Source organism: Kryptolebias marmoratus, linkage group LG21 (genome assembly GCF_001649575.2).
Source record: "Kryptolebias marmoratus isolate JLee-2015 linkage group LG21, ASM164957v2, whole genome shotgun sequence".
NCBI lineage: Eukaryota > Metazoa > Chordata > Actinopteri > Cyprinodontiformes > Rivulidae > Kryptolebias > Kryptolebias marmoratus.
In genome coordinates this window covers 14,467,509-14,491,394 of record NC_051450.1, presented here as the reverse complement: position 1 = coordinate 14,491,394, position 23,886 = coordinate 14,467,509, and the positions used below count along the sequence as shown (strand labels likewise).

Below are 23,886 nucleotides of genomic sequence, written 5' to 3'. Positions count from 1 at the left end.
ATCACAAAATGAGTTTTAAAAAAAAAATCACTTTTACTGGACTTAAGAAAGTGACCCGCTGGATATTCCAGAGCCCAATCGAGAGGAACTCGATTCCAATTTGCACAGAGAACACAAATTGGATTTGAATTACTTTTTCTGCGAGGGGGGGGGGGGGGATGCCACGGGAGCTTCATAGGTGGCGGCACGGATGGATCATTAATCATAAAGCAGCTCGATCTAAGCAGCCCCTCGTCACTGCGTAATAAGACTAATTGGAAAGAGGGAATGTGTGCGAGCGTGGCTGTTAAAACCCAGATACGGTCTCCATTCACAGAAAAACATGTTTTCGACACCAGATCAAGTGTTTACATAAGCCAAAAAACGCGCACGACTCCCCCCCCACACACAGTCCCGAAAAGGCACGCTTTCTTGTTTAATTGGAGCCAGCCCTCCCCTCCGCTCTGAGCTCCGCGTGGTTCGTTCCAGCGGCTCCCGTCTCCTCAGAGCGAGGTGCGTTTCTGCTGTCATCCACTCGGAGCCCGGCGCCTCGGCCACTGCGCTCTGCCGAGCGATTATCGATGGAGCGATCGAGACGGAGCAGAAACCAGCAGGACTGCTTTGGCTGCTGATGGGGTGAGTTCGTGTTTGCAGGATGCGCCGCAGAGTTCTCCATTCGAAACATAAAAATAACAGGTTCTGTTTGGACTCATATGGGGTCCAAAAGTCAGGTTGCTTATTTCTAAGACACTGCCTGCCAAGAGTGTTTTTATTGACTATGAAGTGTTCGCTCAGATAAAGTGATGCTTTTGTTAAATTTCCTAATTTTAATAATCCACACTAGTAACCAAGAGCGCTAAGTTGTAAACATTTGGCTGAGAGAAAGAAAAATTGTCTCTGCCAGCCTGAAACTGATGAACACACAAGTGATATAGGCTTTAGTTCAAAGGTTTCTTTTTCATTCTTCTTCATGCTGCTTTGAGAGTCTCCCACAAGTCAGAGGACACATGTGCATACCTTCCCTCCTCCCCCCCTTTCATCAGCAAATGTCAGCCTCAGAGAAACTCTCCTCCAGAGGAAATTGTGCAACAGCTGAGGAGACAACAGTTTCATAATGAAGAGCTCCGCACTGAGAGCTTGTCATTCACGCAGCCGAGGGTTTTTAATCAGAAAGGCTGGCTGTGACATTCTGTTTGGACATAGATATGAAATGAAAATGAGACGTCAGAATCTGTTTTGTTTTGTTTTTTTTACCTGAGAACTTCTGTTGACAAAAAGCTCTGAGAGAAATTTCTTTTCTTGCTTGGGGAAAATTACAGTTGGTTTCCAAAAGGAAAGCAACAAAAGAACAAAAAAGGCATTTGTGTGCGTTTGTGAAGTCTGGATTCATAAAGCCGTTGGATCTTTGTGTGGTTTGCTTGCAAGAGCATAGGAAGCTCCGAAAATGTTAGCGCTGTTAATTGGTTTGCTCATTTTTAGATTGTAATGATTTATAGGACCTCTCTTCGTAGGATTTAGATTTTTCTTCACTGTTATACCTTTTGGCACCTCTCTCCTCCTGCTAAATTTCAAACTTGGACACTTCCTGATAGTTAATATGATCCCTGTCAAAATCCATTTATGGAGTTAAAATCCCAGCTGGTTCTCTCAAGTATGAAGCAATCTGTTTAGTTATTATTCTTTGACACCTGAGACGTCCATCCTTTTCTCTTTATTCTTTCCTCTCGCACATGAATTTATACAGTTGCTTGTGTCTTTTTTCTTGTGCTTGCCTCTTGCAGAGCGAGTAGAACCTGTCTGTCATGACACCTGGCCTGTAATGTCAGCAGAGTGATTGCAAGATTGCTTTTCTGAATGCCACGTTTTATTGCCTCCTCCTTTGTCAGCGATTGTCTGATTTTTCCGCTTGTTATTGAGCTTGTTAATGAGAGCAGACAGAAGAGACGGAGGAAGAAGAGGGTATTGGTGTTTCCTTAGTTGGAACCTTTGATTAAAGGGCACAGATTGTGATGTGAGGAGATGCTGTCACATGGCATTTTACTCACAGCAGCTGATGGGGACAAGTTTCATGTTGCTCGTACCCATCAGGACCTACTGATGATGTGAACGATACTGAACAAATCTATCTGACCTTTCTTCTGGTGAGATAAATAAAGACCTTAACCAGGAGCTTTGTTATATTTAACTATGTGTGGGGAGTTGCAGCTCATGCAGAGCAACTCCTTTAAAATTTAAGACGTTTTTAACAATTTACTCTTATTTATGAGAGCAGGTCAAGGGTTCAGGCCAGGGGTCATCAGAAAAATTTGCTTAAGGGCCAGAATTTTTCTAATCAGACAGTTCAAAGATTAGCTTTCCTTCCAGTGATTCAGACTAGATTGTTTTAGTTATTTGAATTTCTGCTGCCATAAACAAGTGGTTGTAACTTTAACCGTGGATCACTGTACATAAATTGTAAATATGTTACAAATATTAACCAAACTTATGATAAAGGCTAAATGTATTGAAAAATAACTAACCTGAGAGTTAGAGATAAATAACATTATTGTCAGGAGAAAGGCACTGAAAGGATTTGTTTTACTTGAGCATGGCTACATTAGGCTCAAAAATAAAAATATATATATATATTTTTACAGCTAAACTAAAATAAACCAGCAGCTCACTCCAGCTCCAACTGCAAAACAATCTCAGAGAAAACTTTTAAATCAGAGGAAGACAAGACTGGTCTGAAAAATATCAAATAAAATAGACATGTCCCCAAGGCTTGAACCATGACTTTCTGTATGTTCTTGTTTCTCGTCCTACTGGGGTGAAAATCCAAAAATGCTTTAATGTATTGCAACGTTAAGTTTGGTCTGATCAAATGATGAGCAGGGAAATTGATTCCTGTGTTTGATTGCATTGAATTTATTAATAATTTAACACTTTGTGGGCATCCTGTTGATGCTGCGCAAAAATTGAAATGTGTAGAAAAAGTGAAGAAAATAAATGGATTTTTCAATTAAAGATATCCTGACAGTTTTGAGTTAGGCAACAGTAATGCCTGAGAAAAATTAACAAAGACTTAAAGAACATGTCTGCAGCTGACTTCTGCTCCAGCTGCAAAACAACACGACAACTGCAGGTTTTTTTGCTGTGCTAGTGTCCAAATCAGGTCCGATTACATGCTAAATGAGCAAATTCCGAACTGTATCTTGAATTAATAATGATTTCATACTTTGTGGTCCAAATGGAGTGAGCTCCTAGGCCAAATGTGGCCTGCAGACCACCAGTTGATAATTGCTGTTTTAGGGATTCACTTCTATCATCATAAACATCTGGGATTGACTTTACAGTCATCTCAATGTCACACAAAGAGGGATAACATATTAACTATCATAATTTTATTTACAGGTCTAGTCTATGTAGAAGTAAGCTGTGGAAGTTCAAGTGAAGCAAAGAAAGAGCTTTAAAATGATAAATAACATTACGGCGTTGAAGCAGGAATGTTTTAAAGCAGGCTTTAAACATTATGTTCTGATTAGTTTTTAAAATCAATCTACACTGAGATTGCTCCGTCAAGTACATCTGAATGTGTTTTTCTCAACACAGCACACAAACTCATTATTGGCTCTCTAAAGCTTTTTATTGAAAGCGTTGTAATTATTGCTGACATATAATATTTGATTGTCTCCTCAAACATTCTTCCTGTAATAAATTTTCTGCTCTGAGTAAACAGTTTACAACAGACACAATGTGCAAAGATCAATGCTGAACTAACAAACAGTCAGCTGTCAGACAGCAGCAGCAGCTCTTGCTGATTTGAAATTCATTGTTTTTACGGTGTTGAGCATCATGCTGTGCAGACTTTAGAGCTCGCTGAGCGTCTCCTGTGAATGTGTTGATACGGTTGGCATGTCACATCTTTTCTTTCCTTGGCTCGAAACAGGGGCAGTCCTACAGTATGTTAAGACAGAATATCTCTAGAACAGACAGTTTTCTTTAAAAGACAGCCAATGCTTTCTTTTTCATTGCTGAAAACGTGCAGCATAACCGCCTTATGAGATTGATTTTTTTATTGGATGAGAAATTTATAGCCTAAATGAGTCCAAAATAAAAAGTGTGCATTTTGTTTCACAGGTCTGATTTGAATGCAAATCAAAGCACAGCAGTGCAACGATGAAACTGAATATTTATGGTCTCTTCCTGAGCCAGAGATGTTCCCGGGTACTTGTGAGTCTTTTTAACAGCAGATGAAATTGCACTTGAAAGTTGTAGGCAGGTTGCTTCACTGCTGGAATGAGAGGCTCGAGTACTTTTTACCTTTGTGAGCAAATCACTAAACTACCCTCTCTTGTCACTGACCCAATGATGAATGATGGTGCTTTTAAAAATTGGTGTAAAACAAGCAGAAAAAGCCACAAAATGATGAGGATTTCATATTAAATCTTTCATTTGGATTGCTTAAAGTTACATCAAATAAATCAATGCCTTTTTTCCCCTCTCCCCCTTTTGCAGAATGCATAAATTGTCTGCAAACACTGTTTCTGGATCCTCTTGGATTCCACTGTGGCAGTCGTGAGCAGCCACCATGACGTACACCAACACCAGCACCCTGACAGCCAACTTCAGCGGGGCTCCGGATGGCTACGACACTGGGGGAAACATCTACCGACCCTTCTCTGTTTTCAGTGTGCTAACTCTTACTTTACTGGCGATGCTGGTGGTGGCCACCTTTGTGTGGAACCTGCTGGTGCTAGTGACCATCCTCCGGGTAAGGACGTTCCACAGGGTGCCCCACAACCTGGTGGCCTCCATGGCCATCTCAGACGTGATGGTGGCAGCGCTGGTGATGCCTCTCAGCCTGGTCCACGAGCTGAACGGCAGGCTGTGGAAGTTGGGCCGCGTGCTGTGCCAGGTGTGGATCTCCTTCGACGTGCTCTGCTGCACTGCCAGCATCTGGAACGTGACGGCCATCGCCTTGGACCGCTACTGGTCCATCACCAGACACCTGGAGTACACGCTCAAGACTCGCAAAAAGATCTCCAACGTGATGATCGCGCTCACCTGGCTGCTGTCCTCCATCATCTCCCTGTCGCCTCTGTTTGGATGGGGGGAGACGTACTCAGAAGGGATGAAGTGCCAGGTGAGCCAGGAACCATCCTACACCATCTTCTCCACCTTTGGAGCGTTTTACCTCCCACTTTGTGTGGTTCTCTTTGTGTATTGGAAGATCTACAAGGCTGCCAAGTTTCGGATTGGCTCCCGCAAGACGAACACAATCACACCCATGGCTGAGGTGATTATATTCTTCTCCTAGAACAGTTTTATTAAAACAATTACTTTTCTTTCTTGTGTCACACTGCACAGAGTTGTTTATCTCCTCTTGCTATCATTTCCTGACCTGCAAATGTAGATTGTAATGGCATTGTTTGTCATTGTCACTGATGAGCTGTTCATCACTAATCAGGGAGATGTGCAAGTATCTGATGTGCGAGCATACGGAAAAATAATTGAAGTCATCCTGCTCATCACCAACAGCTTGTTGATGTGCGTAGGCTGAGGGTAAAAGGCTATAAATGCCATCCCCAGCATTGTTAATGGGCCTCTGCACCTTCCAAGCTTTGCCGTTTATCTAATTAGCACACATGAAAGTCTAGATCTGTTCCGCGCCGCATTAGCAAACATTTATTCAGACAAGTTTCCTTGGTGAAAATTGAGTCGCACCCCCACTTTCCATCCGCAATTTGAGAGTCTACCCGAAACACATCATTGGTAGTGATTACGCCTTTTTGCTCTTACCTCTCAAATGCATCTTTTTCAAAACTATTCAACCTGAAAAATTAATCCCCAGAATGAGGAAAAAAGCACATTCATGGATTTGTTTCCCCCTGCAATGCAATGTATCTCATTTCCTCTGTGTTCTGCAGCTGTGGCATCAGTTTGCCCAAAATTAGGGGGGCTTATGGTCAAGGACTAAATAAATGAGCTTGCTCACTAAATTAATTAGTGTGATGTGTTATTGCTTTGTTTATATCAAGTTTCATCACACAGGCAATCAATCTGTGAGCAACACCTATTATATGGAAAATGTTTTATTAGTAATTTTATTTTCCACAGGGGATGTTTGGATTATTAGTGTCTCAATGAAAACTATACCCCTATCATTTCAAAATGTAACCTAAGCCCTGCAAAGTGTCTATTTGAGCTACAATCTGAGTAGTGACATCTTTGAAATTAAGCCTTCTTCTCTCATCTCAGACAAAGGAAATGTTCAGCCATATTGAAGTGGGGTTTGTGAGTAAAAGTTGCAAATCAACACATCAACATAGTGTTGTAAATACCCTCAATTTGGAATTTGGAGAAACAGAGTTTATGTTTGATAAGACTGATGAGCTAACGCCTAGTTCTGCTAAGACCAAAGTGAATGACAGTCATCTTTAAACAGCTTTAATCTCCAAAATTTCACAACAGCTCAAATGAACACTTTACAAACCTTTATATTGCCATGAATTTTTCATCACACCGTCATTTACGTAGAAATCTATTGTTATGCACTCGTTTATGAAGCACTTTTATATAAATCCTAAATTTGGTGACAATTTCTCACTAATGCCGGAATATTTTCCATTTCCTCAGCCACGTAATCCCATCGGTTTGTACCGAGTTGAGGTTTCTGTTTGATTAATTGGTCATGACATGACTCCAACTATTCTTGGTTTTTGTTCTGCAAAATTTAGTATCTGCCGCACAAAAGTCAGTAACTGTTTGCTTCACATTCTGACGCTTGTAACAAGTAAATGAAGAAGCACAAGTAGAAGAAATCTGGACACAACGAGGGCATTTGTTGGGCATTGTTCAGAGTCAGTCGTCTTGAGCTTGACATCTTGTTACCAATGCATCAAAGCCTGTTTTTTATAGATAGTTTGCTCAGACTGTTTGTGAAAATCCTTAATCTGTTATGTGCAATCAGATAATCATGTTCTTTTGTTACTGAGCAAATAAAGTATATATGGAAATGTTATGTCCAATGTAAGCCTTTATAGCCATATTAAACAAAGACAGGAGTAAAATGAACAAGTTGAATCCCATTGGACTTTTTTCTTCCCAGAAACCCACTGCTTAAATGAGATTTTTTTTAAATTGCTCCCACAGGTCTTGACAGCTAAAAAAATTAAAAAAAAAATTAAAATTACATTTGAACCAGCACACATAAAAAGATATCTTTTTATATATATGTATTTTATCCCTCTTTATTCAAGACATCTGTCTCATGCATCAAATCGGTTCTGTGACATTACATTTCCTTTTCATTTTTTTATTTCATGGTCATATAAATATTTATATTTTATCAAGTTCCACCAGTACAATGCACATTTTCTGACAGCCCAAGCTGTGCTGTTGAAAATATATACAACTTATTTTTACATAAAAGGGATGAAAATGTAAAAGCATCATTACAAAAGGAGGCTGGTTCTGTTTGACATATCTTCTCCATTATTATGTAAAGAAACCAAATGAAAGGGGTAAAAATTGAACATTTGTATACCTGTCATGCTAAACATAGGAGAAACTACAAATTATGTATTACACCTGCAGCATTCTTATTATTTCAGGAGCTGCTCTGAGAGAATAGATGCATATAAAGAAGAATTGGATGAATAATGTAAGATTTGAGTTTTTGTATACTTGCCCAGGCAGAAACACATTTGGGACCTGAGCTTCTGACTGGTCCACAGTGAAGAAAAAGCCCCCTCAACACAAAGTTAGTTGTTAAATTACATCTATCATTTTATTCCTTTTAGGGTTCTCAAGCCTATGATTGAGTTTGTCTCTCTCCTGACATCCTGACATTCTCTATAATGCATTTTGTGTCGCTGTTTTTTTTTTCACCTGTTAAACTGCTACTTGACAACTGGCTCACTGAATATCACAGAATCCTTTCTTATTCTGGTATTTGAATTCGTCAAATACTTCATAATAAAACACATTTTCTGCTCTTGCTCCCTTTTAAAAAAGAAACTTTTTGTTGTTTTAATACCTATTGATATTTTAAAGGTTTATCCAAGGTCCATAAAGGCATGCGATGTGTTTGCAGTTACTTGTTTTGTGAGATTCAGAGTCTCTGCTTCTCCTGTAGTGATAATTATGCAGATATAAAAGTGACGTTTTCTGAATCAGAATCAAGGCTCTTACATTTATCTCCCTCCAATTTATGCTATTGTCATAATTTCCAGTTTGAAGACAAATGGGCTCACTTAATAATGAAAAGCTGTCCTGTTAATCAGCCTGTTAGCGTTTCACAGAACAGGAGTGCAGAGCACAGCAGACATTGACCCTGATAAAGACCAAGTTGGTTGCAACACACTGGTGTTTTTGTTGCATTTTTTGTACAGGTTCACATGTTTCTTTTTTTCTTAGCTTAAAAGAAGAAGCCTCTTGTAAAAGTAAAAGAAAAACCAGAGTTAGAAACAAGCCAGAGGATAGTCAGACCCCAGTTGCTGGTGCAGAGTTACCGAGGTCAGCCGTTAGTTGTCCCTCAGTAGACCTCACACAACAAAGAAACCATAGGCCGATTGGATGACTGATCAGAGGTGTTGTAGCCTGAAGTCAAGTCTGTGGGTCATCATCAACAGTCGATGTCTCTTATTGATTCCCCCCACTCAGCAATCGCCTGCTGAGATACGGATCCTGGTAATTGGCAGCTTCAAAATCAGAAGTCCAGCGTTAGAGACACCAGTGATCATAGTCAAATCTATTGTTGGGACCAGAGTGAGCAAAATCTATTTGAAACTGTTGCCAAAGATAAACTAAGAGTATTATTCAATTAGCAGTCATGAAAGCCAGTTACATCGAGCAAAGAACACAAAAACAATGCTGCGTGATTGTGTAACTTTGCAAAAACACAGTTGGACTCCATAGTTTTCTCTGGACCCCTGCCATCGTCTGTCCAGTGAAGACATGTTTCCAATTTAACACAAAGGAGCTGCATGAATTTTCCTCCCACAGGTTGATTATCATGGTGACATTGCTACAACTTCAGTGTGAATAACACCAGACAATGTTGCACATCTGAAATAGAAAATTATCAGTCAGAGGGGGATGGCTCCTTGATTTGCTTCAGAGCTGTGCCCTTAAAATAGACATGCAGAATATAAAGTTGGAAAGAAGGTTAAGAAAATAACAACTTGTTCTATTAACATAAAAGACAGCTACACAAAGCTAGAACTCATTCTTATTAATCATAGTAAAAGAGAAAAATAATAACCACGGGTTTCTATTCAGTGTTATAACCAAGCAGACAAAAACTTATAGCTCTGTTAAGTTGTGCATCCATGTAACTTTCAGTTTTGATCATTTTTATTATTCTATTATTCTGTTAGAGAGAAAAAGCAAAGTAATTCTACCCACTACTGACACTGATGTATCATCTCCTACAACAACTTTAGAAATGAAGACATAAATAAATAAAGACAAGACTCGTATTATCCTTTTTTTTAGATCTCAGTGCGTTTGAGATTATTTACCTACAAAGGCTGGATCATGTTATTATTAAACAAAAACTGCAGGTTTCCTTGTGGTTCATAGAGCTTCTAAAAGTAGAACAGGAGGCAAAGCTTTCAGATATAAGGCTCTTCTTCTTCCTATTTTTTTTAAAACAAGTTTCTAGTTTGAGGTCAGGAGACAATAGACTTAAAAACTTTCATTTTTGATAAAGCTTACAGTTAGGTCTGCTTTGGTTAATCCAGAATCTTTCTTTTAGTTCGTGCTGCTATAATGCTGCTGGCAGGCCTCCCACAGTGTGCTGAGAAATCTTCTTTACCTAATCGCATACTTCTGTGGTTTGCATACATACTGTATTTATTGCTGTCTGTATCTTTGTGTTTTCTTCTTTCTTGTAGAAGGAAGTCCTGGCCATTTGCTTTTGTTACCGTCTGTGTCTTTGTCTTGTGTTTTCTCTCCCCCCCCCAATTAGTCGAGGCAGATGGCAGCTCTTGCTGAGTCTGGTTTTGCTGGTGATCACTTCCTGTTAAAAGGAAGTTAAAAGGAAGACTTCACTGGAGCCCCCTGGCCTGAGCTTGCTCAGGAGGGGGGATTAAATTGAAAGAAGATTTACAAACTGCGATTATATAAATACAATCACACTGAACTTTGTTGTGCCCTGAGATGACTTTCGTTGGGATTTGGCTTTACCAACAAACTGAAATGCATTATTAGTGCATTAGTAGCTACAGATTATTTTTCTTTACACTAATAATAAGCTTTTTAAGTCAATGCACATCAGTTTTAAAGGCATTATAAATGTTCTGTTCAAATTTTTAAAGCTTTCTGCTGCCTTTCACGCTGTATAATTTAATATAAACACTGACACCAGTGCAAGTCTCACAGTTTTCGTAATAAATGGAGACTTTCTTCAAATAGCAGATTCCACACCCAGCCCTGTCCTTTGAAGCTAGAAAGATGGCTTCCTTTTTTCATGTGAAGTGTCAGATATGGAATTTTCCTGAAATCACTTCAGCACCTCTGGGCTCGGCAATAAAGGTTGAAAGTCAACAAGCTTCACACCCAAAAAGTAGCTTTAGCCTGTGCATCTAATGTTTTTGGACTTGCTTATTTTTCTGTATAACTTAAATAAAAGTGCTTATTTGAACTGCTGCTCATAGTAGCAAATTATACAACCAAACGTTAAAGTGACTTAAAGCATCCTTTGATACCAAAGTTCCTCTTTTGGCTTCTTTTGTCGACCTTAACATGTTCTACTTTTTTGACCCTATAGTTACTTAGGTTTCTTAGTGAAAAGACCACAACAGCACTGAATAGCGTAGTCCATCTGTTTCACTTTTGATACTTTTATAAAAATGCTTTGGCTGTGACCTGGGTAAACTTTAACACAAACTAAAGAAAGTCTGTCAACCTTGAGCTTCAGGCAACAATGAAGAGTGGAGGAAGTGAGCAGACAAACACTGACATCTTGATTTTTCTGCACAGTGAGATAGTGAAATAGGACAAAATTCACTGCTGCAAAATGTTAAATTGTTTCATTTTTTTTTTTGCATGAAATTTGTCTTGTTGATCCGGCTGTTGTTTCACACTTATAACCAAAAACTTTGTTGAGCAGCTACACAACATTCACTGCTCTCACTAATTCCCTCACTTTGGCCTATATTTCCAGAGATATTGCTTCTATATTTAAAAGCTAACCAGCATTGTCTGATTGATGAATGGAGTAACTTATTTATTCTATGATCTACTGCCTCCTAGGTAAAGGAAGAAGTCCAACAGCCCCAGATGGTGTTCACTGTGCGCCACGCAACCGTGACCTTCCAGACAGATGGGGACACATGGCGCGAGCAGAAGGAGAAGAAGGCAGCCCTTATGGTCGGAATTTTGATTGGTGTGTTTGTGCTTTGCTGGATCCCGTTCTTCATCACAGAGCTTATAGTGCCGCTGTGCTCCTGTGACATCCCACCAATCTGGAAGAGCATCTTTCTGTGGCTGGGCTACTCTAACTCCTTTTTTAACCCGCTCATATACACAGCCTTTAACAAGAACTACAACAACGCTCTGAGGAACCTCTTCTCCCGGCAGCGCTGATCCACCCTTAGCCGACACACTACACCAGCTTGTACTGTTACCTTTCCAAACGGACTAGTCTGTCACTTCATCATAACATAAAACAGATGATAACCAGAAACTGTCTATAAAAAACTACCGTGTTTTATTTGGTGTTTTGTTTATTAAAGAAGTCACCTCCCCTCTGGACTGAGATGGATGATTTTCTTCAGAGTGAGGAATTACTTTGCCATGCTGATAGAGTACTGTTTACGAGTCTGTTTTCACTCTTTCAGGCTAAGAAGGCAGAAAAAAACATGCAAACATCCTTACAAAAGCAGTTTCATCATCACATATGAGGAATAAAAATGATGCAGAGAGACATTTGAAAAATGTAAGGAGAAAACAAAATTAACCTCATAAACATTACGCCAAGAAATAACTGTGGATTCTGTGCAGAAAAAAAAACAACATTAAAATGGTCGTTATAGATACCATTTCAAGCAAAACAAGTTTAATTATAAAAATGATGGATTGATGACACTGATATCCCTCCAAGAAAGCCATAAGCTGTTCAGAGACGTTCACTTTACATCTATGTGATTATAAATCGCTGCCACTTTTAATTTGTTCAAGTACATTTGTAGATAAAAGTACATTCTGTCCTCTGATGCTAAATACCTCCCACACATATTGTAAATCCATGCACTTGCACTCCTTCTATGAGAGCAACAAAATAGCAGCACAAATCATTATTTCCTTGAATAAATTGCTCTGAAGAGGAAAAATGGTGGGACCAGTTCTATCACAGCCTACAGAAAACATGTTTAATCTTAAGACGGAATCACAACTAGAAATGTTGTCTGAGAGTACAATCATCCACCATATCCAGCATTCCTATCTTACAGTTTTAATAAAAATGATCTCACTCTGAAGCAACATTTACTGGTTTCCTGCTTTGATACCGCTCAACCTTTCCTCCAAAATTTTTCAATTCTGCAAGGTTTTTTTTTTTTAGAAACATTGCACACAGACACAAGCAGCAAAAAAATAAACAGACCTTTTAAAGCTCACCTTCACAGATGAATTAATTTGCACTAAGAGCAGGAAGCCTTAGCAAAGAAATAATTTATAAAAGGCTCGAGAAGTCAGAAAGAATGGAAATAGTAAATAACGTGGCAGCATGAGTTGCTGTTATAATGAGAACGTTCGGTTTTGAGAGTATGCAGATTTCTTAGTGGGATTTAAGACATATTGTGACAAATGGGTTTGTGAAGAAGAAAAGCTAATATCATAAAGAATCCCTAATGTGCTCCAAAGATTTCCACATCAAAGAACAAAAAGTCATTTCTCGGTGTAGTGATGGTTTCTATTTGTGGATGTTTTTTGTCCAATATGATTGTTTCCTTGCACAAAACACCACCTTCTACTGAAAGTAGAATCACCAAGTGAACCTATTTTCACCTGTGTGTTATACCATGTACTGTGAAGAATCGAGCATGGGAAACTGATTCTCAGCAAATAGCTGTGCTACATGTAATCGTGCTACATTAGAGTTTTTTGCACCATTTTTTGATGGGAGAAGAATAAAATGCATTTCTTTGAACCACTAATGTGGCTGTCTTGTGAACAGTGTGTGTCCGTGTTTGTTAGTTTTTTTATTCTTCACTTAACCTTTAAAAGAACAAGGAGTGTGATTTAGGGAAATGACTTGAGGCATTAATCATGTTTAACAAGACTGTATGATGAATGTAGCTGTAAAACAAAGCAAAATATTTTACAAACTTTAGCATGCTGACAAGTCTACATACAATGCTAATGTTATTCATTGCATCCAAAGATTTTGTGGAAAAACTTGTTAAGACTTAACTGTTTTTTTCATTTTCTGATATTCTTTTTTAAATTATTGTTGAAACTTTAATTATAATGTCAATTCAACACTGACCTTTGCCTGTGTGAGTATTTGCTCAAATGTGTATCATTTTTGCAGTCAGCGCTGTTTCATGCAATGAAAAAAAAAAATATATATGATTAGTAAGCTTTAATATTTTGCAATAAACCATCCCCTGAAATTGCCACATCTAGGTCTCAGGGTACATATTTCTAGATTATCGGAGCGACTGGACACAAAAACAATGCATTTACTAAACTTTTATGAAAATTCTGCTCAATGGCATAAAAAAATACAAATGTCTTGTTAAAATGTACTGGGGCAATGTTTGTTTGTTTTTAAATTGCTTTTGTGCGTATTTCTGAGAGAACGGTCTGCTTGGACTCACCTGGATTTTGAGAAGCGCTGTGGGCTTGTTTGAGATCAAGAAGAAAAATAGAGCAGTTGCAAAATCATGATGAAAAATTTATGCATAGAGAGCCAAAATAATCCCAGTTAGCCCACTGTTGTACCTTTCCTGGTTTTTACTGTACCTTAACTGAACTTTGCAAATGAAAAACAATATTCTTGATTTCTTTAGCAGATTATTGATGGATTATTTTCTTTTGTGTAGCCATTTTTTTAGTTTACACTTGGTTTGCTTGATGTATACTTAGTTTAGCATATTTTGTTTTAATTTTGGTTTGCAGTTTTGGTCTGTGGGTTGGGAACTTGCGTGGCGCAGTGGAATATGGGTTAGCAATGTTGTCTCACGGCTATAACGTCCTGGGTTTAAAACTCAGTATATCTGGAGAAAACATGGGAAGAACCTACAAATTCCACACAAGAAATCCTCCAACTATTTTTTTTCCACCAGTATCCAAAAACATGCATATTAGTTGAATCTGTGACTCTAAATTAGTCCTGGGTGTGAGTGTGTGTGGTTGTTTGGGTCTATGGAGCTCTGGGATGGATGGCGACCCGTTCAGGAGGTGCCTCGCCTCTCACTAAGTGACTTCTGGAGTTGGGCACCAGCTCCTCAAGACCTTGAACGGGATTAAGTAAGTACAGAAAATGGATGGACAATTTTTTTAAGTCAAAAGGTTATCAAACTGTAGAAACACGCACTATTTAAACAAATTAAAACTGTTTCAGTCAATGTTTTTGTCAACCTTAACAGTTTACCTTTATTTGTATTTTAAGGAATCATCTTTTAACTTTTCTAAGATGGCTCCAGTGATTAAAAAAATCATATGTTGGTGAAAAGAAAATACATGCAAAACACATTCATTCAAAAATCTTACCATACAAACAATGTATTTTTTTTAAACTTACTAGAGCTTTGTTTGGTTGAATTCATGGAACCATTTTGTACTTTTCTTAAAGACTGCCAGAGGCCAGTGTTGTTGTTTTTTTCCTTCCCCTGTGGGTGTATTGTGTGGCAACTACATGCTGGTACAGAAGTGTGTTGTTTATCATTTAAGCTTTTTTTTCCAGGTTTCCTGGTCAAAATTTTTCAAAAACACTGTTACTTACCAAGAAGCTAAAAAAATATATATATATCTTTTTATACCACATAAAATACTTTTAGCTGCATTTCTGTTTTTCAGTGTGGGTATAATTTATTCCAAATAAGCCTTCGAAACTAAAATGCAATATAATTGAGCACAAAGCCCACAGTAAAAGGTGCCAAGCTTGGAGTTTTGACAGGAAAATGTATAAACCTAACAGCTGTATGGGTCAAACCAGAGACATACTGATAGATATTTGCTAACAGCTGGTGCAAACCCAGCCAAACCTGTGTCCATCTTTTCTTATAAGAATATTTTTTATGATTCCTCAGCCATAGAAGGTGTTTTATAAGCAGGCGCTGAGTCCTAAATCTTCCTCTGGTGTCACAGCCAGCTCAGATGTTTCAGGGCCAGGAGTGAGTGAGCTCCTGCTCAAAGAAGCACATCCATTCATGTCCTCGGGGAAGACAGCATACATGAAAATGTGGCTTGGCTAAAATGACTGAGGATTAGAACCAGATGCCTCTGGCACATAAAAAAACCCCTGAGCTTTAGCTACTGAATTTTTCAGAAAAAGATGCAACCAGTCTCTACAGAAAGGTGCCATAAACTCCTTCACTGCACTAAAAGAACAATGTTCAACCTAAACAGACAGAGATTAAATATAACAATGTGACCAGAAATACGCTTTAAATAAGTTGGATGTGTGGGATACTTGTCGCAAGGAGTGAATCTTGAAATATCCTGCTTTGACTCATCTCTCTGATGGTATTTCTACAAGCAAGTGGGCTCTGTCTCTTACTGTCTGAGGTGACATCAACTCTCTGACTCTGTTGCGGTGCCACTTGTTATTCTGTGACAGCTCATTCTTATCAAAATAGATCCAAACATAAACTGCACAGCAGGACCAAGAAGAAGAGGGTCCTACTCAGGAGAAGTGTTTATGTGTGATTTGAATGCATCCATGGCGCTCACCTCTCTCATCCTTCTCGACTGCTTTCCATCCAGGTTCTCAAGGCAAAGCGGAGGTGATTGTAGGAGAATGAAAAAATGGAAATTCTAAAATACTTTCAGAGGAGCTGATAAATCTTTTTGGTTGCCTTAAGATAAAACCGGGGGGGATGAACAGCGCTTAGAGGATTTTCACAGTTTCCTTGGCAATGTTTCAGTGTATAAACTCTGTAGATATGTTGGGCAGAAAGCAGATATTTGATTAGAAATGGCATCCAATTTGTCACATTTGGTTTTCATACAGCTTTGTGTTTAAAACAGGTTTATTAAAATGAGAATTATTTTGAGTTGTCGTAACATACCACGTGATATGATCTGTTTACAACTTGTCAACCATTATAGAATAGATTTCTAATATTTTATCTCAACAGCACATTTATAGCACATGATGTACACTGACATGCAACAACATAATAATGTAGTAGACGACTTTGGAAGTTATTCATAAAGCAAAACCCCAATCATACAAATAAGAGAAAATTCTGTGACATGCACCAAAGAAAGTCAATTCAGTGCCAATATAGTGGTATCGATAATGATAACATATTCATGTTAAAAGAAATTTCTAATATACATTATGTTGTGGCAAAGGTGGGCTTAATTGTTCAGCAGACTAACATCTCTTCAAGACAAGATTTAAATGTGTTCATATTTTTCCTGTTTTATCATCAACATATTAAATAAAATGCTACTTCAATGAAGTTTCCCTTTCACCTCAGAGGGAAAAGCTTTGAACCCTGAAGGAAATGCAGTAAAAAGTCTTCAGCACGAAGGCATCAGTCTTTTGTTTTAAAATTGAAAACAGAAGAAAAATCACTTCTGTCATCTCTCCCTACGAATGGATCTGCTGCTCATGTTCTGCAGATTTTTTTTTCTGTGCTTCTCAGTTCTGACCTCTCACTCATACACTGTAATAACTCTGTCGTACCACGCCATGAATAGTTAATACAATCTATATGTGAAAAGCATCTTAAAAAGACTCCGCAGATGCTGCTGCGTTACAGTGCCAATGATGGATTATGAAAAGCTGAAGATAAGTGGAAGGATAGAAGTACCTCTATCATCTTTTAAGGCGTTCAAAGGTGTTATTGGCAGCATCCTAGAGTTTACGTCAGTTTTCCAGCAACATTCAAAACATCCTGTAAAAGCACCTTTAAAAGAAAAAAAAACTCTTCTTGTTAATGTGCTGTGTTGGATGAAAACAGGGGGGAAATCAATGTGCATCATTTGTGGCCCTTTATGATTTAATTTCACAAACCACTAAGCTTTTTTTTTTTTGAGAAAGACGTCAGTGTACACTGTCACAAGAGGACCTGCTCCTGCTGAGATTATAGGCAGATTTTTTCTCTTTTTTTCCTGTAATCATGGGATCACTGGACATCACAAACTGCCTACATCATTATCAAGATGTAGGCAGTGAAATACAGATGGGAGTTATACAGAAGGAAAAAAAAGGAGCAGAAACAGGGGATTCCACTCTGCAGCTAATTCATGAGTAAAGATAACCCACAAACACACCAAGCTCTGTTGCTATGGCATCAAGACAGTGAAAGAAAGCACAGTATTTATATCCGAGCAGATTCTCAGTTAAACGGGTTAAAGCGGTACTGTGAGGTCAAAGAGAGAGAAAAAAAAATTGTTTGTGTCAACTTCAAAATAATCCCCAAAGTAGATGTCCATCTCACCTTTAACAATCCATCACAATTGGAATCAACTCTTGTAGTTAAAGAGGGTGAATATAAATGCTCTCCACCATGCTCTGGTTGAATTTCATCACTTGGGAAGCATTTGTTTTGACTACTTGTGTCTGTTTGAGCTGACAGGCACAGATTGACTGAAGAGATGAAGAAAATCTGCCTGAGAAGGTGCTCCTCTTGGTATGAGAGTCACTCTGAAGCTGGTATCAAGAAGGTGGTGATGTAATATTTGGCACAAGTGTGTTGATGAGGATGAGTATAGCCGCTCCTTCTGCTCTCTGCCTCAATCAGCCACAGAGGAGCTGGTTTGCAGGCCCCACTTTGATGTCTGGTGACACGCATGTCGGTGCCGTGTTATCATTACTCACATTATACGCAGTGTGAGAGCTTCTGCTTTGAATTCCCTTGAAGAAATATTATAATATGAATGAGATCTGTTGTGCAGGAACAGAGTGGGGTTGATTACCCTGCCTGTTGATCAGTTAGAGGGGGAAAAAAAGGTGATAATAGCATGCATATTCTGTATTTCTTGTGCCATGTGCAAAGCTGATGTGTTTGCCAACAAAGACTTACTGTAGCTGCCTTAGAAACCGCATTGACCAGTGTCTGCTGCTGGAACAAGAAGCAGCAGCACATCTCATACACAACAAGCACTATGGGGAAAACAAGCTTTGTTTTTGCATTGCACTGCATGATTAAATTCCTCTTCGGGTGATGCTTCATGAAAAGAATCAACAACATGGCCATGAACATTTTCAGACAAAGAAAACATGGCTTTTGCTGTCTTTTCCCAAGAACTGTGCTACAATACTACCTTGTTGATATGGTATTTTTATGATTAAAGGACTACTTCTGTATATGCTTAACTAGAGTCCCTTATTTTAGTCTCTTATGTGTATCGCTACCTTATTGTGGCAGAGGACCACCTAGGACCATTCTCCCAAGGCAGAATGGTCCCAGGTGAATGGGGAGAATGGTCCTAGGTGAGAGGCCAGGCAGAGAGTGGTTTAAAAATACTTGTATGGGTATAAGACAGCAAGGAACTAGATGTCCCTTGCCTGGACGTCGGTTACTGGGGCCTCATCCTGGAGCCAGGCCTGGGGAAGAGGCTCGTCAGCGAGCGCCTGGTGATCAGGCCTCTACCCATGGATCCTGGTCAGGCTCAGCACAAATTAGCTACATGGGTTTGTCTTCCTGTGGGCCCAGCACCTGCAAGAGGGGCCATACAAGTCAGGTGCATAGTGTTATGGGCAGCAGCCAAAGCCTTGGCACTCAATCTCCCTGAGAGGGGCTGGACCTTTTTCCAGGCTGGTGTGGGGCTACTTATAGCCCCTCAGCTTGGCGCCTGGTTGTTGGAGTTTTCCCAGGAAGATGAAAGATAGCTTCCCTTTGGGTGGGGGGACAGGCTCCGACTATTACTTGTGCCTATGTACTGAACTGCAGTTCAGAGTAGCCTGCCTTCTTGGAGTCCTTAGCTGGGGTGCTGGAAAGTGCTCCAGCTGGGGACTCCATCATTCTGCAGGGGGACTTCAATGCCCATGTGTGTAACGACAGTGCAACTTGGAGGGGTGTAACTGGTAGGAAGTGGTGTTCTGTTGTTGGGCTTCTGCGCAAGTCACAGTTTGTCCATAATGAACACTGTGTTCAAACATAAGAGTGTCCATAAATTCTCATGGCACCAAGACGCCCTAGGTTGATGATAGATTTTACAGTTGTGTCATGTGATCTGCAGCCTTATGTTTTGGACACTGGGGTGAAGAGAGGAGCAGATCTGTTAACTGATCAACTGAGTTGGATCAGATGCAGACACACATATGTATGCCTTTAGAGCTAGGGTGAGAAGTTTGATTATCTGAGAGGGACTCGGAGTAGAGATGCTGCTCCTCCACATTGAAAGGAGAAAGTTCAGGTTGCTTGGGCATTTGGTAAGGATGCCCCCTAGACACCTGGGAAGACCCAGGTAAAACCCAGGACATGCTGGAAAGACTGTCTCTTGACTGGCCTGGGAATGCCTTGGAATCTTCCTGGAAAAAGGTGGCTGTGGAAAGAGCTGTCTGAGCTAAACGGTAGATAATGGGTGGATGGATAGATGGATAGATAGGTGGAGTCACTTTTTTTTTTTTTTTACATAATGCATGTAATCTTAACATCAATAAATTTGTGTTTCAGATGGATCTGAATATCCATTTCATTTCTGGCTTTTGCCATGTTTCATTTTAAATTGCAAATAAAAAATGTAAGACCAGTTTGATTCAATTATTTTCTCTGCATGCACATCAAGGCTGAACGCTGTATTAGGATTTTATGGAGCACTGCAGCATTTTCATTTAGGATCCTTGACAAACTTGGCAAATCCTTGAAATGGGAAGCTTTACAAGAAAGCTGAATGCCTGCCTTTTGTCATTTTTGAGAGCCAAAACTCACACAAAAGTGTTGCCCTTCAATAATTTTGCTATTTGGTTTAAATCACACTGGAACTAGGTCGTTCAAATAACTCTATCTGTTTTATTTGTGCTTTAGGATCCATGCTAACTTGATGTTCTACCAGATTTGAACTTAAGAAAACAAAACCTAGATTATACTGTCCTAATTGTGTGCACATCATTGATTTATTAATCTAATTACTAAACTACTTATTTAGATCTTTTGATAGCACGGGCATAATTTCATTATGTCACTGGTAAATTACTGCTAAGCAACAAAGAAGCCTTTTTATGTGTCCGTTGTGTATTTTTGCCCTGAGTTTATTGTTATTTTTTATAGCCACAGCTGGTTCATACCATTTCCACTCTACTCAGCCCATTTTTCACTTAAAAAGGACCGCTGGGCTGCAGCTCTTCCCATCATGTTCTTTCTGCCAGCTCCAGACTATTGCTTAAATCAAAGAGCAACAGCTTAAAATGAACTGCACAGGAAATATGAAGTTCATGTTCTGTTCAGTTATGTTTATTAATAACCTTTAAAGCTTTGACAGGCTCCCACCCAGTGGGCTGAAAAAACAGATGAACAGATTAAAAGCTGAACTGGAGAAAATGAGGTATGAATGCCTCCCTGAGGAGTGTCATTATGGTATATATATATCATAGCAGTTGTCTATGGTAAACACCTATGGATTGTTTTGTTTTTGCTCATCCAGGGCCATATTGTTCCAGCTGTTTCCCAAAGGATGCCTATAGTGTCTATAAGTTCTTATTGATTATTTAATTGCACGGATCACAATGTGTTGACTGAGCAGAATGAAGAGGAGCGAGCTGCCCCTTTAGCCAAAGTGTGTTAAATCTGATTGTCGATGTTGAATGATGTGTGGGCAGGTGTTACACAGATCACTGCTTTTCAAAGTAAAAGCAAGGGTTAGTACTTTATATATTTTTCAAGTGAGGCATTGTTATGAACAATTAATATCTTACCTGTTGTAGATGGCTCTTTGAATGACCTCAGTTTGGAGAAATAAAAGTTTTTCTGACAGGACTGCTGCCAACTTACAGTAACTTCAATTTCAATACCCAGTTTTTATCCAGGACCGAGGAGCCGGGAAATCTACCAGTTGTATCATCTGAAAAACCTCAGCGCTGCTATGTCTCATCTGTTTGATTTAATCTTTTGAGAATTTCAAAATAAAATCACAATGATTTATATAAATGCTAGTTTGTGAACCTTTACACCAACACTACATGGCACTACATGGTTGTTCTGACAGAAATCCTGCTGCTGCTGCTGCTATTTGTGCTTTAAAATAACCACAAATTGTTATGTAAATAACTGTGTAACAGGAAATTCACTGCAGTGTCAAGGTTTATAACATAGTGTTCTTAAAATCACTGTAGAATTTTCTTATATTTGAGTTGTTTAAAGACAGAAGCAATCTACTTGGGTCTTGGCACTTAATATCTGCTGTAACCTACAGCAAATATTAATTGGTAAAAATCTTCCAGCAAAACCTCACTTCAAAAGATCAGAACTATTGCTTTTTAGAGAAAATTGTGCCCTTGAGCACCACTGTGTCAGAATGTAAGTACACAGCCTTTTTAAAACCAGTTCCGAACTTGACAATTATCAACTGTTTTGCTCTTAATTTACCTTGAAAAGAAAATGACACGGCTACTTGTCTGCGGCACAAGCACAGCTAATGAATTACACTATTTCCTCCACTCAGCTTCGGCAAGATGCCTTTTAATAACGCCACACTACCTCATTCATTCATTCATACCTTTTGAATTTAACAAAAACAACACTAATGTGGAAAACAAGACAGTAATGCTTCAATTAGCGGCAGTGACTGCACACAGTTAAGCAGAGGCTCGAGGTGCCATTTTCATCCACAATCTACCCAAACAGGCTGACTCCTGAACATAACAATGCCTGTGGCTCATTATATTTGAAACAAAACACACTGAAGTCACAAGACTACACCAAAGAGATACTTTAGACAGGCATATCTTCTAGTTTGACAAAAACTAACTGCCTTAAGTTATAACTAAGCATCAAACCTCTGCAACAAACCAACATAGCGCACATTGAGAATGAAATTTTACACTGCCTTTGAGACACAATTAAACATACAAAATGTGGTTGTAGTCTCCAAGTCTGAAAAGTTAGGCCAATATGCTTTGAACCTGCACTATTTCAAACTTTAATCGGTGGCAAAAGGCAGCTCAACTGCCCTTACAAAAAAATCCCACGAAATTCACATGTGATCACATGTGATTCCCATTTTCCACATGTGGTTCACATAATCCCCCCAAAAATCACATATTTCCACATGTGATTCCCATTTTTTTACATGTGATTCACATAATCCCCCCAAAAATCACATATTTTGACATGTGATTCCCATGTGATTCACATGTGATCATATGTGAAAGTCACATGTGATTTTCGTGGGATTTTTTTTTTAAGGGTGGTTACACACACACACACAAACACTCAAAAAGACCAGTTGCATAGATGTCTTTTCAAAAAAGCTTTCAGGAAAATTTGCTCAAATCAGAGTTATTTACAATATGTAGCACAAATTCAAAAAAGCAATTTCCAAGCACTTTACTCTGTAAATTGTTTTGACCACCAACCACAGATCAGACGCACGCTGCTCCGGTGCCACAGATAACTGAGAATAAATAAAGGAAGAAGCCAAATTAAACTACAGACAGAGTGAAAGCACAAAACACAAGAGCGCAAAGTACAAAGGAAACATTATGCAACAGTCCAGTTGCATTTAAATCAAATTCAGTAATACTTTTAACAATCCCAATAGGAAAATTAAGTTGTTGCCCTTCATTATTAGTCAGAAAATAAATATTGAATATACACCAGAATACAAATGCTTTGGAAGTGAGAGAGGAGAGCGAGAAGCAGGTGTTCAGGGTGTTATTTCACGTTTCTCATCAGCCAGGGCCAGTGGAAGTGAAACTGAAGAATGATTAATGTCCACCTGAGCCAAATGTAACCATAGGCTTCAAAGAAAAGCCCAATGATAAAACTACAGAAGGTTTTTGACTCCTAAACCCAAACTGGAAGCTGGTTTCAGAAGAGAAATGCTCAAGAACCACATAATTTTTAGGTTTAAATTATTCCTTTGATGTTGGTGGGTGTCTTTGTTATCACTACTACTTATTATTGGATTAAATCAGACTGTGTGTAAGCTTTGGCTCAAGTCATTTCGGTATAAATTTGAGTTGACCTTGTTTGTTTAATGTGTAGGGTTTTCTGAGATGATGTTTGTAATAATTTGTAATTATTTAATTGTGCAAAAACATTTTTGGTTGTAAGTTCAAGCTTTTGCTTATAAAAATCAGCCAAAGATACAAACTTCAGCAACACATGACCATAAATTCATGATTGGGGAGCTCACCCAATAACCAATCCTACAATTTTGTTAGTATCAGAGACTGATGCCATTATTGGATCAGCCCGGCAATCAAGTAATGATAATGGTAATGTTGCATATCATGATTTTAATTTGAGTAAAATAAATGAAAAAGCTGCATGAGTTAATGGAGAAAGGTGTTTTTGATACACAAAGTCTGCACTGAGTGCAGTTTTAAAGCAAGATCCACCCTTCCCTTATACAAAGTGTCATAACTCGGGAGGTTTTGTCCAGAAGAGCGAAACCAAGACCAAACACGGAGGACGGAAGTAAAGGTAAGTGAGTTTATTTACAGGGTGAGACTATATACAGTGGGCGGTATCCGGAGCGGTCTGCAAGAGAAGGAGAGCTAGGTGAGTCTCGGGTACAAGTCTTGATCCACACAGTAGCAAGAAGGTGGTTATAATGTCTCTTTGTTTGCTT

At 38.9% G+C, this 23,886-nt stretch overlaps 1 protein-coding gene across 1 annotated transcript; it reads left to right on the top strand.

Annotated features, from left to right (window-relative positions):
* The first annotated feature begins 465 nt into the window (after positions 1 to 465).
* On the top strand, positions 466 to 13,715 carry htr5ab (5-hydroxytryptamine (serotonin) receptor 5A, genome duplicate b). The gene is made up of 3 exons (XM_017406402.3): positions 466 to 615; positions 4,477 to 5,257; positions 11,221 to 13,715. The coding sequence occupies exons 2-3, from the start codon at positions 4,550 to 4,552 to the stop codon at positions 11,551 to 11,553; spliced, it is 1,041 nt and encodes a 346-aa protein (XP_017261891.1). The 5' UTR covers positions 466 to 615; positions 4,477 to 4,549; the 3' UTR covers positions 11,554 to 13,715.
* The last annotated feature ends 10,171 nt before the right edge of the window (positions 13,716 to 23,886 follow it).

Bases quoted from the DNA above. Each gene is read 5' to 3' on its own strand.
- htr5ab (XM_017406402.3), top strand. From the start codon at position 4,550: ATGACGTACACCAACACCAGCACCCTGACAGCCAACTTCAGCGGGGCT. The intron at 5,258-11,220 runs GTGATTATATTC...ACTGCCTCCTAG, and splicing joins CAATCACACCCATGGCTGAG to GTAAAGGAAGAAGTCCAACA.